This window comes from Leopardus geoffroyi, chromosome C2, assembly GCF_018350155.1.
Source record: "Leopardus geoffroyi isolate Oge1 chromosome C2, O.geoffroyi_Oge1_pat1.0, whole genome shotgun sequence".
NCBI classification, from domain to species: domain Eukaryota; kingdom Metazoa; phylum Chordata; class Mammalia; order Carnivora; family Felidae; genus Leopardus; species Leopardus geoffroyi.
Window position 1 is genome coordinate 18,948,405 of NC_059333.1, and position 17,138 is coordinate 18,965,542.

The 17,138-nt window shown below is 43.5% G+C and overlaps 2 protein-coding genes across 5 annotated transcripts in view; one reads left to right on the top strand and one right to left on the bottom strand.

The window, feature by feature from the left end:
- The window catches only part of GABPA (GA binding protein transcription factor subunit alpha), a 40,328-nt gene extending 38,187 nt beyond the window's left edge, over positions 1-2,141 (bottom strand). Inside the window, exon 1 of one of the 3 annotated variants that reach the window (XM_045501582.1) lies at positions 2,120-2,141. The gene's annotated coding sequence lies outside the window, so the exon portion shown is untranslated. Of the gene's footprint in view, positions 1-709; positions 823-1,219; positions 1,332-2,119 lie in introns of those variants that run through there. The other 2 variants (XM_045501581.1, XM_045501580.1) reach the window with 2 other exon arrangements.
- On the top strand, positions 1,194-11,837 carry ATP5PF (ATP synthase peripheral stalk subunit F6). 2 transcript variants are annotated; one of them, XM_045501584.1, is made up of 4 exons: positions 1,194-1,301; positions 5,966-6,142; positions 10,733-10,857; positions 11,653-11,837. In XM_045501584.1, exons 2-4 carry the CDS (start codon positions 5,979-5,981, stop codon positions 11,688-11,690), a joined length of 327 nt encoding a protein of 108 aa, XP_045357540.1. In that variant the 5' UTR covers positions 1,194-1,301; positions 5,966-5,978; the 3' UTR covers positions 11,691-11,837. The 2 variants fall into 2 exon arrangements, with proteins under 2 accessions (XP_045357540.1, XP_045357539.1); XM_045501583.1 differs by lacking the exon at positions 1,194-1,301 and adding an exon at positions 1,323-1,434.
- Positions 11,838-17,138: the final 5,301 nt, after the last annotated feature.

The window sequence follows — 17,138 nt, forward strand, 5'->3', positions numbered from 1 at the left end:
GTATTTCTAAATCACTACTGATCATCTTGCAAGGCAGTATCAGGCACTGTTTGGCTGTTAACCAAAGCAAGTCAGGATTCCCTAATACACTGCAAACACGTACAGGCGGCTTATCTTCTAGTACACGAAATACTAAAAATGTTGGCAAACTACATTAACCCATTGTTTTCCCCTTTTCTCACTTTCCCATTTCTAAAATAGATCCCTACGGACATCATATACAGTAATAAATGGCTTTGATGCTATTGTAGGGCAGTTCTAGAAAGATAACTGGAGTTGAAGTGTTGGCGCAACGCTGGGTCGGCGAGGAGACTGGTTGAGAACATTCCTCTGAAATCCCGGGGGCGTCAGGGTCTCGTCCCGACCTCGGCGACTGCGGACCGCCAAGGACGGCGGACTGGCGAGGACGGGACAGCAGGGGAAGAGAGCAGCGAAAGGTGACACGGGTAGCCCGGGGCCCGGGGGCGCTCGGCTTCCCTGGGCCCCGCGCCGCGCGCCCCTCCCCTCCGCTCCCCGCACTGCCTCACCCGCCCCTCCCCACCCGGCTCCCTCAAGTCTCCACGAACGGAAATGGGAGTCACAGCGCCGGGGACCAGCGGAAACAAAACACAGAGGCGGCCGCGGGGGGGCCGCTGTGGGTGAGAAGGCCCCGGAACGAGGCCGGCCCGCGCGGGCCCGCGCTCCCTTCCTCCCCCGCGGCCGCACTCACCCGCTCCGGAATCGGCCCCGTCGCCCCCACCCGCGCTCCAGAGCCGGCTGAAAACAGCAGGGGCGCGGGCTCCACGTGCAGCGCTTCTCCCAGTAAGACCCGCCGCTCCTGCGACTCGAAGTGTAAGGCCCCTAGGCCTTTCCCGCGGAATCGGCGCTGAGAAACTCCAACCCCCCTCCCGCCTCCCAGGCACCCCCGGGTCCAGGACTACAACTCCCAGCAGGTTGCGCGAAACAAACGCCCGAGGCAACGGAGGCTCACGAGGCACAAGAATGCCCAACGCCCCAATCCGCTTTGTTTTACATTCTCACTTCCCGGGCAAAATCATACACCTCAACAACCACAAAGAACAGGATGCTGACTTGGGTCCGGGAGGACTGAACTAGGGGACAGGCCAATCAAAGTGCGCATGCGTACACTACAAGGATTCCAGGAGGGAAAAAGACAGCAGGTCAAGTTAGGCGAAGGAAAGATGGCGGAGGCTTCGCCAAGGGACCCGGAAGCACTTACCCTCCACTTCCTCCTCCTGTTTGGCTTCTGTCTCACCTAGAGCTGTCCGGTCGCAGACCGCCTCCAAGACGTTTCCTGTCCGGTGAGTGTCGACCGACTGAAACGGCGGCCCATAATGCATTGCGATGGCGGGTAGGCGGGTGGGGGTGGAGCCAGGGCCGGAAGTAGAACGGTGGCGGCAGCGGAGGCCCCGGCAGCTCGGGACTGAGTGCAAGGTGACTGGGAGGGTTGCTAGACTAGCCTGGCCTCTTGGGACTCAGATTCTGGGTTTCTTCTTGGGGCCTGGGCTGCCTATTACCTCTGTCCTTCAGGAGTATAGAGCAGCCTGGTGTCACAGGCACCTTTACCGTCTGGCCCAGGGTCACTGCTGACCTCGGCGCCCTTAGGCTTTGAAGTTTGCGGTAGATTCCGGCGTGGTCATCCCTGCTCTGAGGGTAAACCGGGGTGGTACGCGAGGCAAGGAGGCCAGGGGTTCCCGGACCCGCGGCTCAGCTGGGGCAGCTCAAGGTCATTCCCACGGGACAGGTCTGCGGCCAGGCCTGCCCTACCGGGGTGCGCAGGAGGTCGTGCCCAACTATTGAAAGCAGAATGCGCACCATAGGAGGGAAAGGGGTGACGGTAATCTTAAAAGTTTGCATCCCACCTGAAAATATTGATAGTGCTGAAACGTGGCTAGGCAGCTTTGTTTTACACTCTCATTTTCCTGCACAATCCTACACCTCACCCCCAAGAAACAATACGCTGACTGGGGTAGAAGGGGGTTCTTGAGTTAGCGGTGAGGCCAAAGTTCGCAGGCGAGCAAAACAAGGTTTCCGGGAGGGCGAAAGAGAACGGGTCAGGTTAGGCGGGTTGTGGATTGACTTTAGGAATATGCACGGAATGGGCCGCGAAAGTACTAACCTAGGCTGGTCAGTCATCTCTGTAAACTGGAGAACCCTGCACCCTCTCACCACAAGGCCTCTTCTCATGTGTACCCTTTCTTGCTGTTGCCTTCCCCAGTCTTTCTACGTCAAATCCCAGTCACAGGTTCGGGGGGGGGGGGGCGATCGTACTTGAATAGAGAACTTATCACACTTGGTATTTTACACCTATTTGTGTAATAACATGTGTCTTCTGCGGGACGGTGGACTGACAGTGGACACTCATATATTACTCAGTGAAAAAATAAAAGAGTAAAAGAGAAAGAACAAGTTTTGATAGTGAGATTGTGTGTTCATTTTTTAGACAGGTTGAATTTGATGGTCCCGTAGGACTTAGGAAAGGAAAAGAGCTGTTGAATGGGTAGGTTTAGGGTTCAGAAAAAACGACTAAAATTAGAGGTGTGATTTGGGAATCGTTAATACGTAGATGATAGAGGGGTCCCTGGCTGGCTCAGTTGGTGCAGCGTGCAACTCTTCATCTCCAGGTCTGAGTTCAAGCCCCACATTGGGCGTAGAGCTTACTTAAATAAAATACTTAGATGATAGAAATTGAAAAAATGAAAACAGACTTTACCTAATAGGAATAACACGATTTTTGCCATCGGAGTTAGAGCAAATTGACTGTGGAGATATGGGCAGTGTAATAACTTTTCTTTGACATAGTTTTATTTTCTGTAAAGGAGGGGTAAGAACACTTTCCCCTGATTGTTAATAATGTTTTCCTAAGGGTTGAAGAGGAGAATATATACGGAAATACTTTGCAAAGTATTTTGGGATGAACCAATGTTAGGTGACCTTATTGCTGAGTATTAAGCATGTCCTTAAATTCCTATAAGGGAAAATAGCACCTTGAATTGCATGATTTTCTAAAAAAAAAATGTTTATTTTTTGAGAGAACACAGGCTCCTTGAACTGGGGAGGGGCAGGGAGAGGGAGAGGGAGAGAGAGAAAGAGAGAGTGAGAGAGGGAGAGAGAGAATGAATCCCAAGTAGGCTCAGTGCTGATACTACGAACTGGGAGATCATGACCTGAGCTGAAGTCAAGAGTCAGACGTTCAACCGACTGAGCCGCCCAGGCACCCTGAGTTGCACAATTTTTTTTTTTTTTTAATTTTTTTTTTTTCAACGTTTATTTATTTTTGGGACAGAGAGAGACAGAGCATGAACGGGGGAGGGACAGAGAGAGAGGGAGACACAGAATCGGAAACAGGCTCCAGGCTCTGAGCCATCAGCCCAGAGCCCGACGCGGGGCTCGAACTCCCGGACCGCGAGATCGTGACCTGGCTGAAGTCGGACGCTTAACCGACTGCGCCACCCAGGCGCCCCTGCACAATTTTTAAAATAGATCCGTGTCCACTTAGATTCGACCATGTAACCTTGGGCCAGGTACTTAATCTCTAAGCCTCAGTTTATGTGTATGTAAAATGGGAATGGTAATATGTAGCACTTTAAGGTTATTTGTTGTTTGCTTTGAGTCGTCTTAAGTATTTTTCTCTGATGGGGTATAAGGGGTGATGTATGGTGAATTTCCCCAAATAGTTTGCTTTCGGGGCAGGTGAAGGATATTTTGTTGATTATGGGAGTTCTTTTGGTAGTTTTTATGTGCGATTCCAGGGCTTCTCAGCCTTTGCATTATTGATATTTTGGACCAGATAATTCTTTGTTGTGGGATGGCTGTTATTTTGTTTTGGTTTTTATAGGATGTTTAGCAACATCCCTGGCCTTTACCCACCAGAGGCCAGTAATACCCCAGTCAGGACAACCAAAAATGTCTTCAGACATTGCCAGTAATCCCTTGAGGTATACTGCTGTCCCAACTCAAGAACTACTGTGTTACCCTACAGTCTTCTAGCTGAGTGCTTCTCAAACTGTCAGTAGTAGAGGACCATTTTTCCCCTAACCCTGTGGCTACCTTTGAAAACTACAATAAAAGTTACTGTAGGGGCGCCTGGGTGGCGCAGTCGGTTAAGCGTCCGACTTCAGCCAGGTCACGATCTCGCGGTCCGTGAGTTCGAGCCCCGCATCAGGCTCTGGGCTGATGGCTCAGAGCCTGGAGCCTGTTTCTGATTCTGTGTCTCCCTCTCTCTCTGCCCCAACCCCGTTCATGCTCTGTCTCTCTCTGTCCCAAAAATAAATAAACGTTGAAAAAAAAAATTAAAAAAAAAAGTTACTGTAAAAGTTAGATGAAAGAACATACAGTGAAGACACCCAAAATACAAACTGATTTTTTATTATTCAACAGATATATGTGACTCTGTCAAATTGTTATAAAAGTTTCTAAATTGTTATTAACGATTTTTGTTACGATAGACCAGTAACACAATTTGTATACTATTGCTGGCCCACAGACCACACTTTGAGCACTTTAATAGAAGTTCAGCATCAAGATGACAGTGATTATGGTTATTAATAGGTAATTTTGGAGGCTCGTGGGACTCAGGTTAGCATGGCAGGTTTCATTTTATCTGTAAGATTCAGAAATTTTAACCAGGCTGTATTGAGGTGTGAATCTTGGATCCCCATTCCAACGTAGGGTTTAGTAAACTCTGTTTAATAGACATCTTCTTTCTCAATCTGAGGTTAATTTCTTCTAATTATTTATGGCTTTCTTATCTATTCTTTTTCTTTTGGAATTCTTGTTTGCATTTATTTGTTGTAGTTTGGAAATTTTTTTGGCATTTGATCTTTCAAGGTATTAAGTTAGGTCTCAACTGAAATCATCTTCTGTTTTACCTGCTGAAATGCTTAAAAAAATTTTTTTTAATGTTTATTTTTGAGAGAGAGAGAGTTGAGTTGAGCGGGGGAGGGGCAGAGAGACAGAGACACAGAATCTGAAGCAGGCTCCAGGCTCTGAGCTGTCAACACAGCACGATGTGGGGCTCAAACCCACGAACCCGCAAGATCATGACCTGAGGCAAAGTCGGACACTTAACCGACAGAGCCACCCAGATGCCCTTATTTGCTGAAATTTTTTAGTTAGAAAATCATATATTTTAGTTTCAGGAGCTCTAAAGACTTGGAAATCTTTAAGTCCTTATTTTTCTTTTTCTTTTTTAAAAAATGCTTATTTATTTATTTTTGAGAGCCTGATGTGGGGCTCAAACCCACGAACTATGAGATCATGACCTGAGCCAAAATCAAGAGCCAGACTCTCAAACGACTGAGCCACCCAGGCACCCCTTTCATTCTGTTTTATTGATTAGGTTATACTGTTTGACTTTCTCTCTCTTACTGGTGGGCTCCCTTGGGCTGGTTCTTTTGAACTTAGATTTGGCTGTTACAGTATTCTTGAATGCCTGGAATCCTACAGTTGGAATAGGCAGAACACTTTCCCCTGCTATGGGGCCCGTGTCTCCGTGCTCAGCTCCCTTTTGGTCTTCTGAGGGGGCTCGGGGTAACCTGGCACATTAATCTGGGGGCCAGTGTTCTTTTCTGCCTGAGATGGGCAATTATCTAACATGCTACCTTGACTATGCTTATTCTTGACCTGTGGTCCAAGACCAAGTTTATGGAGAAGAAATACCTCATCCTAGATTTTGTGCTTTCTTTCTGCATCTAACCCAGCACACAGGCCTGAGTTGTTTCTAACTGCCCCTAGGTCCCAGGGCCTTTTGGTTAAGAAGCAAAAAAACTTGCGGTGGGGAGTGGAGAGGGGGAAGGGAGCTCTGGTCAAGTGACTGTTCTTAGCATTCAGCAAGTTCTGGTGTGATTTATGATTGACTTCTGTAACAATTAGTAGAATTAGATTCCCACTATATGATATACTTAGAGGTGTTTTACAATTATGTACATTTTAAAGATGTTAATACTCTCGTGCTTGTTTTCAGTAATAGAATCACCATGATTCTCCAGAGGCTCTTCAGGTTCTCCTCTCTCATGCGGTCCATGGTCTCAGTGCATCTGAGGAGGAACATCGGTGTTACAGCAGTGGCGTTTAATAAGGAACTTGATCCTGTACAGAAACTCTTCGTGGATAAGATTAGAGAATACAAAACTAAGCGACAGTAAGTGGGTAGATAACCACCTGTGGAGTAAATATAAATATTCAAGATATATGTAAGTTGTGAGATGGGGAAAAGAAATTACTAGGTGTTTGAAACTGTTAAGACCTTCACTGAGCTGATTGCTGACATAGAGGTTCATTAGGTGCTCCAAAAGAAGATAAAGATCTTGATTCTTTTTTTTTAAAGTCCCAAATTTTATCTTATATGAGTTCCAAGGGAGAATCCGATTATATCTATTGTCATTTTAATGTTTATTTTTGAGAGAGAGAGAGAGAGAGAGACAGAGCATGAGCAGTAGAGGGGCAGAGAGAGAGAGAGAGAGAGGGAGGGAGGGAGGGAGGGAGAGAGACACACAGACATAGAATTAGAAGCTGGCTCCAGGCTCCGAGCTGTCAGCACAGAGCCCGACGCGGAGCCCAAACTCACAAACTGCAAGATCATGACCTGAGCTGAAGTCAGACACCCAACCGACTGAGCCACCCAGGCACCCCTCTGTTGTCATTTTAGATGTATTGTCATTATAATGTCATTTATTATAAACTAGAGCCAATTCTTAGAAGTCTATAGGATCTTGGAAATCATTTAAGAACTATATTTGAAAAAGTTGAGTCCCTTAGACATTAATTAGCCTAAGGTCATAAAACTAATTGTAGGAAAAACATATTATCAAAATATTCTAACTATCAATTTAGTGCCCTTTCTTTGACATCATGATTTGGGGGGGAAATGTATGAACCCAGCATTTTTTTCTTTAATGCTATTTCCCATAGTTCTGTATTTCTGGGAATGTCAAAGGTCAAGAGGGAAGTGGCATAAAGCAAAGTCCAGGATAAACACAGTTACGGAACCACACAGCTTTGGAGGTGAATGATGACCTTAGCCATCATCAGATTCAACCCCCAATCTTATGAAAAGCGATACAGAGCAGTTTGGTGTTCATTTTATTTAGTTGTCTACCATGTGCAAAGCACTGGGCTATTAACTGTGGTAGGCCGCAGAAGGAAGCCATACTGCATTTCCATAATATTCTTGAAATCTGATGGGGTGGAAAGCTTGTAGGAATGTATAAGGTAATCTATGAGGAAAAATGGGTTAGATACTAACATAGTGACACATTCAGTGTTTGGGGACTTCATAGAAAGGAATGTTCCTTTCTTGCTGGAGGCAGTATTTGAGATCCTTAAAAAAAAGTTTTTTTTTTTTAACATTGTTCATTTTTTGAGAGACAGAGACAGTACAAGCGGGGGAAGGACAGAGAGAGAGGGAGACACAGAATCGGAAGCAGGGTTCAGGCTCTGAGCTGTCAGCACAGAGCCCGACGCGGGGCTCGAACCCACATACCGTGAGATCATGACCTGAGCCGAACAACCGACTGAACCACCCAGGTGCCCCGAGATCTTTTATTCCTTTTAAGAATGTGGACAGCTATGGATCAGCCCTTCAGTTTAAAACTGTGAAGAACTTACTCACATGATTTTGTTTATAGCTTCAAAGGGTTCTCAAAACCAAGAAAGGCTATCAGTACCTATCTCTACCTCTGGTTATGAACAATTGGTGTGAAGGTTGCACAGATAAATGGGAGGGGGAGAAGGATATATTTTAGGAAGAAAGAGTGGTGTGAGCTAAAGCATGAAAACTGAAACGACCAGGTCGGTTTGAGAAATTGTGTAATGCTGCTCCCCAGGACTGTAGAGTGTATGAGGAGAGTGGGGAGCAGTAAGGATGAGAATAGGGTCGGAATGAGGGGATTATGAGAGGCCTCAATTATAGATGGGCAGGTAAAGTATTAGATGATAGGCATTTATGAGGAATTAAAGGTTTTTGAGCAGAATGGTAGGATGGAACAAGGTTACTCTGTATTAGGAAGATAATTTTAATCAGAGTATTAGGAAGAATGGAATGAGTAGAGAAGACAGACAGACATGGTAGGAAACTTGTAACAATCCAAGCATTGGATTGACAAGGTTGATGAGAACCTTGTCTTTACAGCAGTGGGAATATAAAAGTGACAGTCGAGACATTGAGGGACTGAGAACTGGGTCTTGGTTATCTGGTGGAGAGAGAGAGGAGAAGGAACAGTTAAAGAGCCCTGAGACTTTGAGACTGGGCAACTAACAAAAAAGGTTTTGTTCTTACCACAGCTAAGGATGGAGAGAGCTAAAGGATTAAAATGAAGACATTGTTAAGAAATTCTCACAACAGTCTTATAGATCTTATCCCCTTATTACATGTTAGAAAAGCAAGGCTAAAAGAGAAGAATTTGTCTAAAATCACACTATTCAGTAAGCAGGTGTGCAGGATCCGTTGACACTCATTTGAGTGTCTCCTGTCCAGAGGTAGTGTGGCATCTTAGTATTGATGCTGTTTGCACTCCAATTGTCCTTAAAAAGCCTGTCCAATATATGTCAATCCTGAGGCGTACTCTTTTTTTTTTTTAAAGTAAGCTCTGTGCCCAAAGGAGGCTTGAATTCAGGACCCTCAAGAGTTACGTGCTCCACCGTCTGAGCCAGCTAGGTGCCCCTGGGATGTACTCTGAATCTAAGGGGACTCTAGTTCATTCATTTGTGCAAATTGTGTGGGAAAATGTTCTGCACACGGGCTCTGACCTGGAATGCAGCTCTGAACCTTATTAGCACTTGGGCCTTGGGCAGGTTATTCAACTGCTGTACCTTATCTGTACGTAACATGGGGGTGATAATAACAGCACGTATTTCAGAGGATGTTATAAAAATGAAGTGATTCAGTAAGTTAGCATGCCTAGTATTTTTTACATGAAATAAACAAGTATCCTTGGAGTGTCTGCTTTGTCCAGGTCGCCATGTTAGATCCTGGGGATATAATAATAAGATGGGCTGGGAGACATACTCAGTTGAGGAGGTAGATGAGATCTGGCCTCTTTCTATCATAGGAATCCACATGAAAGTTCTCTAGCAGCCATCATCTGTCAGTAACCAGAATATTGGTGAGACTGGCTGGATGTACTCAAAGCACTGTCTGAAACTTGTAGCTCCCAGAGTTAGAAGACAGTCGTTAAAGTGTCGGGTTGAAGGCTCCTCTGTCTATTTCATTAGCCATTGTCCACATGTGCCTATTGAAATCTAATTAATTGTAGTTAAGTATAAATACAAATTCAGGTCCTTAGTTACATTTCTAGTGCTCACTAGCCATATATGGCTAGTGACCACCTTAATTAGCGCAGATACAATTCATTACGGAAGGTTCTATTGCATGTGCTGATGTAGAAGAAAACTGAGTCCGTGAGAACAAGCATCATTAACAAGTTCTTAAATTAGAGCTGTCTCTGGAAAAACACAAAACAAAAAAACCAGAGTTGTCTCTATATTTTTTGTGGAAATTCTGTAACATAAGGCCCTCTACTTTGATCATAGGCATATGTAAAAATATTATTACCCTTAATGGAGTTTCTCACTTACGAAGTTTTTATTATGTTCATGATAGGCGGGCAGTAACATGACAAACACAGAATTTCTGCAAAGAATTAATTACATCTAATTGGCCCCACTGCTGGTCTTGATGCTATATTTATCTTCCCAAAGCACAACTCTAATTTTGTCATTTTATTGCTTAACACATAAAATACACACCCCCCGCCTTAACATTCCAGGCCTCCCGTGACCTGAGTCCTGCTGGCTTTTCCATCTAGATGGCTGATTCTCCACATACAGCCAGTTTTTTATTACCTCCACTCTTTGCTTTTTCAGTCTTAGAATGTCTGAAATTAAAATCTGACCCAAATCTGACCCAAACGCATCATTTGTCACAAATGCCACCTTTGTAAAATGAAACTTTTTTCCAATTAGCTCCGCAAAAATGCTCTCTCCTCAACTTGAGTAGCTGTTTGATAAGCCATGTCTTTGAAGCTTATCAATAACTCTCTTATAGCACGGATGTTTCTAAACATTTTTTTTCCCCTAAATGGCAAAATCTCTGAGGGTAAGAAATATTTGCAGCTTTGTTAGGCCCATATTATAGAGACTTAAAGTTACTAAGACCTTTTAAAAGACGTTTCGTGGTGGCTGAATTAAATCGGATAATAATAATAATAGCACTTATTGGCCACTATGTCACCTCACTGTGGGCCAGGCACTGTTAAGTGGTACATGTACATTATCTCTGTAATTCTCGTCACACCATCATTAAGTAGGGCCTTCAGTTTTAGATGCGGAAACTAAAGTTTAGAGTGTTTCATGCCTTGCTTCAGTTTATGTAGTTTCAATAAACTGTAGAGCTGACATTGAAACAGAAGTAGTCATTGACTCAGGGAACCCATGGACTTAGCCATTATATCTTATCACAACTTAGACCTCAAGAGATTATGACTTGATAAACATCCTTGATACTCAAACCTTGAATGTTAGAAGTTTGTTTGAAGTTGCCTCATTTATGTGATGCCTCATCATTATAGAAGTTCGAATTGAAATTCAAGCGGAAATGCTTTTTTCAGAAGCTACGTTTTTCCCTATATGATGACTTTTAAAAGGTCTACTGAAACTTGATGGTAAAAAGTAATTTTGGTTTTGTAAACTAGTGCATAAAAAGAGTTTTTACTTGTTCATTTGCCTCCAACAGGGCATCCGGAGGACCTGTTGATACTGGCCCAGAGTATCAGCAAGAGCTGGAGAGAGAACTTTTTAAGCTTAAGCAGATGTATGGTAAAGCAGACATGAATACTTTCCCTAACTTCAATTTTGAAGGTAAGTGTCTTCAATCATGGATTCATTCTTGGGGGAGATTTGTTTTTTTGTTTTTTTTAATTTTTTTTTTTCAACGTTTATTTATTTTTGGGACAGAGAGAGACAGAGCATGAACGGGGGAGGGGCAGAGAGAGAGGGAGACACAGAATCAGAAACAGGCTCCAGGCTCTGAGCCATCAGCCCAGAGCCCGACGCGGGGCTCGAACTCACGGACCGCGAGATCGTGACCTGGCTGAAGTCGGACGCTTAACCGACTGCGCCACCCAGGCACCCCGGGGGAGATTTGTTTTAAGTCGAGACTATTTATGCCTTATACTTGGGTTGTTTAGAGGATTAAATGACAATCACACGTAAATTTATTAGGACAGTGACATTTGCACGAGAAGCTCTCATACAAATGCTTGCCATCGGTATAGGAGATTATGTAACAGGTCAAATGGTGGGGATTTGAAATCAAACTCCCTAATCTTGAATCGTGACACTATCACCTATGAAGTGTGTGATCTTGGATAGTTAACTGGTGACTGTTTCCCATCTGACATTCAGGGAGAATTCTAATACCTCTCTCGTGGTTGTTGTAATTAAATGACATAAAATATGTGAAGTCAGTTAATAGCCTGGTTTATAATAAGTGCTTAATAAATCATTATCAATTGTAATAGTTCTATGTAGGTGTTAAAAAACCATAGATACTACAAAAAATCAAAAAATTGATCAGTTAAATATTGAAGCCTTCTAGATAATGCATTTTATTGCAATATAGCTAAGCGTGGACCTTTTTGTTCCTTTTCTTAGATCCCAAATTTGAAGTCATCGACAAACCCCAGTCCTGAAGAAATAGTGTAAAATGTATTTGGTAATTTGTCCTAGATTAGTTGTACAACTGGTCGGAAGTATCGGGACAAACGTACGTTTCTCAACTGTCAAATGTGTTCTTTTAATTCTGATTCCAAATAAATTATTTGGTGATGTTGAGTGTACATTTGAGTGTATTGAATTCTGTGTTTCAGCATTGTTTTTAAATCTGCCCAGTTGGCTCTAATGAAACAGGTGGAGATCTTGGGTCAATTGGCCACAACTTGCCCACAACCTGCCAGGCTCCTCTCGGTGTGCAGGGCTCGCCTTTTACTAGTGGAGACTTCCCGCCTCAGGGGGCCGCCCTGACCTAAGGAATGTTTGCCACAGAGGGATGTTACATCCGTTCCCAGAATATAAAGAAAAGGCTTGTAAACCTTTTATCATAACTTTTCCAGGAAATTCAAGTTCAGCATGAATACGCACGGGAACATTCATTGTGTTTTAACTACCATCTCCTCAAACGTTAAATGCTTTTATCCCAACAGCCAGGTCCCTCCTCTTCCCTTGCAGTTTATGATCATAGATCTGTTACTGTGCTACACAGATGGAGGAAGGAAAGCTGGGAGCAGGCGGGGGTTCTACAAAGGAACCTCCTTGGAAAGAGTAAGCTGTATGGTGTTGTTTTGCCCAAGCGATGGGAGACCCAGCAAGTAGGCGGCATAAAGGCACATCAAGATTTCAGTTCGCGTAGCTGGCTCTTGAGGAAATGATTTTTTTTTTTTTTCAAAAGGAAATCAGCTGTGCCTTTTTATATCTGACAATCTGACTTGTGTCAGTAAATACGGATCTTAATAAACCTTTAAAGGCTTTTTTTGTTTGTGTTTTGGTACCGATTTTAAATATAATTTTATTTAAGACATAGTATTTTCCACTTACAAAATACAGTGCTTACAAAGTGCAATGTTTATTTCCTTTCCCTGGGCACATAGTCCATATTCAAGTATCAAGAATGACCGGTTTATTTACTATGGCAACTCGACTTTATAATAGCCATGGAATTTGCTACAAATTCGGGTCCTTCAAATGTTGTGTGTGGAACAGGCCTTGTCTGGGCCCAGAGGAGGCAGCACCGGATGGGGGAGCTGCACCACCAGGGAAGCCTCCAGGCATTCCTCCCACGTGCCCCTTGCGCTTTGGTACAGCTTCGGAACCATGGGGTTGCAGACTTTCTCCAGCTCTTTCTGCTGATAAAGGTTTTTGTTTCTGTTTTTTAAATATGAAGTCAAAAGTCAGCCTTCTTTATGAGGTTAGCTCACTCAAAAAGAGGAATAGATTTGTACTGTGGGTGCCATTCTAGCTGGAGTCAAACCTGCTCAGGACTACCTTTTCCAAAAGACCTGCAAACATTTCCTAGTGATACAGGTGTGATTAAACTAGTAAGATGTGTGGAATCGGAATTGGGGAGGGTAAAGTATTAGGAAGAAGAGCTCCAGTTTCTTCAAATGCTGCTAAGCAGTGACAGTTCAGTTGACCTCCTTTTATTTAAATAACTGCAGACACTGAAACAATTCAAGGTTTTTTTTATGGTGCTATTTAAAGGTAACTGAGGAAGCCGAGTTGCTCAGGTTCTTTCTCTAACCTCCCCTGAAGCACCTCCACCCACCTGCGGCAGGCAAGCTGCCTGACTCCGAGGTGCAAAGGCCCGTCCAGAGGGGCCTGATCCTTTTCAGCACCTCCTTCGTCTCCCTTTCCTCACTCTGCCACTCAGGTTAGTTGTATTTTACCTTTTATAATTTCACACCTACTTTCTCATACACGTTTGAGAGAGCAGAGCATGAGCAGGGAAGGGGCAGAGAGAATCCCAAGCTGGCTCTGCACTGTCAGCACAGAGCCCGATGTGGGGTTCTATCTCACAAACTGGGCGATGATCGTGACCTGATCCTAAATCAGGAGTTGTTTGCTCAACCAACTGAGCCACCCAGATACCCCTCGTATTTTTAAAAATCTGCCCTGCAACTATTTGGAGTTTGCTTCAACATCCCAATCTCTTCATTCATTATGTAAACATAAGGATTCGGGGCTGTAAGAATACTGCATGAAGTACCCTACTCCCGGGCCCTACGTCATAGGGCGTTTATTGCTAACTTTTGACCAGGGAAGTACGCTCTTTTTCCCGGCTGAATGCTACAGTGGTGCTTTGAGTCAGATGTTAAAGGCCTCATCTTCCTCAGAGCCCCTTCCTCTTTCTGGTGACGCTGCCCCAACCCTGCAAACTCCAGCCTTTATCTGTCACTTCAGTCTGCCAGTACACTCCTTATCCTATACTTACTACCTGAGATGTTTATCACAAATGACCTCAGCCTTCTAGGTTTTCGTGTTGAAAGTAACTTTTCTTCTCCCATGCCTGGTGTCACAGGTTGAAGTGTGTTCCCCTAAAGTTCATTTATGGAAGTCCTAACCCCCATCACCTCCGGATGTGATTGTACTTGGAGATAGGACTTTTAGATGGGATTGAGTTAAAGTTAGGCCCTTTGGGTGGGCCTGAATCCACTCCTGGCTACCATCCTTATCAAAAGAGGGAATTTGAGTTGAAGAAAGGTACAAAGAACTGGAAAGGGACACATGTCTTATCTAGTGTTACCTCTTTTTTTTTTTAAGTTTATTTATTTTGAGAGAGAATGTGAGCAGGGGAGGGGCAGTGACTGGGAGAGGGAATCCCAAGCAGGCCCCATGCTCTCAGCATGGAGCCTGATGCAGAGCTCGAACCCATGAACCGTGAGATCATGACTTGAGCCGAAACCAAGAGTCAGATGCTTAAACAACTGAGCCACCCAGGTGCCCCTCTAGTGTTACCTTTAATGATAACCAAAGAAGACTTCTGTCCTAGGCAATTTTTGCTTAAATCCATTTAGTGTGGGATTTTTTTTGTCTTTGTTACTAGTTCTCTGCTGCTGCCCTTGCTTTAGCAGAGCCTATAAATGCTGGCTCTCTCTGGTTAGGGGCTGCATGTATAAATTCTTGGGGGGCTGTTTGGGCCAGGAGGTCTTCCTGTTGTACAGATTACCTAAGTGGGAGGTCTGTTTCAACTCCACCTCTTCCAAACTCCCCTCTGTTCCCCATCCCAGTGGGACAGTCTTATTTCAGATGTTTGACCTCAGTAAGACACTGGCAAGAAGGCACAAGGCCAATTGCTTTAGATGATGCCTCTGCTCGAGTACGGGAAACTTACCATCCTTGTCCTAAGAACCTGGGGAAACAGGTCCTTCACCATCTCCTGCTGTCTCCTTTGATACCTTTTGCCAACTCTCACCCTGCTCAAAAAAGCTATTTCCTTTTTGGCAGGCACAATTTGCAATTTGCAAAATTTGGGGATAGGCAAGACAGAAAAAGGTTATGAGCTGTGAGACTGGGGAGGGGTGAACTAGCCAGAGATTACTAAGGGTGAAGAGAGGGTGTGGCATGAGAGAAGTAAGTAAGAATCTAAAAGAAAGTATGTTGGGGGCAAGAGAAAAAACATCTTGTATGAAACATCCTGAATCAGATGGACCTGTGTTTCTTAGACCATGAGCCTTCACTTCCCTTTGCGAACTTGGCAGACTGACTCTTGAGTTTGTTTCCTGGTCTGCAAATGACCACATGATCCACTTTATAATACTGTTGAGATGAATGAGATTGTATTCACCTGCACCTCCATCCACCCCCACTTCACATGTATAAAATGTTGAATAGTTCTGACTTTTTATTTGCAAGGTATTTTTCTTTTTCCCCCAGCATTTGGGAAGTTGGCAGGCACCCAGAAGAAAGATGAGATTCTAATCTTAAGCAGCTGAAGAGCTAACCTTGTAGCTATAGATGGTAAGAGGGCATAGTTTCCCCAGGTTTTATTGAACGATAGGTGGATGACTTTTCCCCTGCACCGGTTAAATGGGCCTAAAAAGTTGAACAAGTTCAGCTATTTTTATTAACATAGACTTTAATCAAACAAAACCACTCATGAGATGAAGGAAATTCTTCGCAAAGTTATACTAAAAAACAATCGTTCCAGATTTAGTTAGGTTAAACCCCTAACTAAAAATAAATTAAATCTAGTTACAATAGAACAACGATAATTAAAACCAAGCAAAACTTGCTATTAGAGATTTTAGAGCCCTCATCCTTATAGAACACAATTTCACTGCAGGAAAAGAAAGTCAAAACTCTCTATGAATTATAATGAGGTTTTGCCTCAATATTATAATATTGTTAATATTCAAGTTCCGCAAAAGCAAATGGAAACACAAGTCCAGATATAGGTGGATATACTTTTAATAAATGGAAAACGAGTGCTCAACATTATGTCCTTTGTGTGGGAGCAAGCATCCTGTACACAATGACTTACTTAGCTACGTACAATATATTAAGATAATGTATAATATATATTTGACTCAGAGAGTGTTACATGTTAACGCTTTATAAGATGAGTCTTCTAGCCAAATGGCTCAGCAGCTTTCATCTGTTAGTAAGGCACTGCATGTTTTCCCCCACAATCTGTGTCATTTAAATTGAAGAAGTTGATCTTGTGTGCTGGTAGGTATGCCTGAAGAGCCATCTTTGAGCCACATACACTCTTGGACCCTTGGCCATGCAACAAGAGAGCATTCCTTATACCAAACCAAATCAAAGCATGGGCAACATTTAGCTTAATTTATTTTTTATTTTTATTTTTTTTGGCCAAAGCTTATAGATAGGTGTTTTTCTCATGCTTCAGCACCAGGCGTTGGGAAAGTATGCGTGTGGGCCCAGTCCTGTCTATGCCTGCTGTTTTTGTAAATTAAGTTTCGTTGGAACACAAACGTGCCATTTATTATTGTCTACGGCTGCTTTTGTGCTACCAAGGTGGAGTCGAGTAGTTGTAACAGGCACCATAAAACCAGTATGGCTTAAAATATCTACTATCTGGCCCTGTATAGGAAATATTGCAAGGAGTCTGGTGAGAAGCATCCAATGCCACAGAAGAGTGGGGGGCAAGGCACAGTCTGACAACAGACATCTTCCCAGTGACCTGGTGTGGTATCCGGGTACCATTTGTTGGCCCAGTGAATCCTGGGATTTGCTTTGTCTACTGAGGGAAAAATGGATTCCTTTAAAAGTAGCTTAACCATGTTCAAAGTTGTCAAAGTTTGTAAGCTTTTCATCCAGATTTGCCCAGAACTGGAAATGCCCTACCCATATTTTATTTTCAAGATAAACTGAATAATCACAATAAGTTATAGAAGATTATGCTTTTTAACACAGCCTAGTTACTCTCACATGGATCATTGGAATTTTCACTTTGTAACACTAGCTTGGACACCGTGGAGAAACCAGATGATTGGACTGATTTTTCATTTCATTTGTTAGACAACTCTTTCTCCTCTGTATCTCTGGCTCTTCAATAAGCAGGACTGGATTTGATTATTAATTCTGGACTTGACCCAGCCCAGAATTTCACTGCATGATTATCA

Coding starts and splice junctions, on each gene's coding strand:
- ATP5PF (XM_045501584.1), top strand. CDS start 5,979: ATGATTCTCCAGAGGCTCTTCAGGTTCTCCTCTCTCATGCGGTCCATG. Junction 6,143..10,732: donor GAATACAAAACTAAGCGACA/GTAAGTGGGTAG, acceptor TGCCTCCAACAG/GGCATCCGGAGGACCTGTTG. Junction 10,858..11,652: donor CCCTAACTTCAATTTTGAAG/GTAAGTGTCTTC, acceptor TCCTTTTCTTAG/ATCCCAAATTTGAAGTCATC.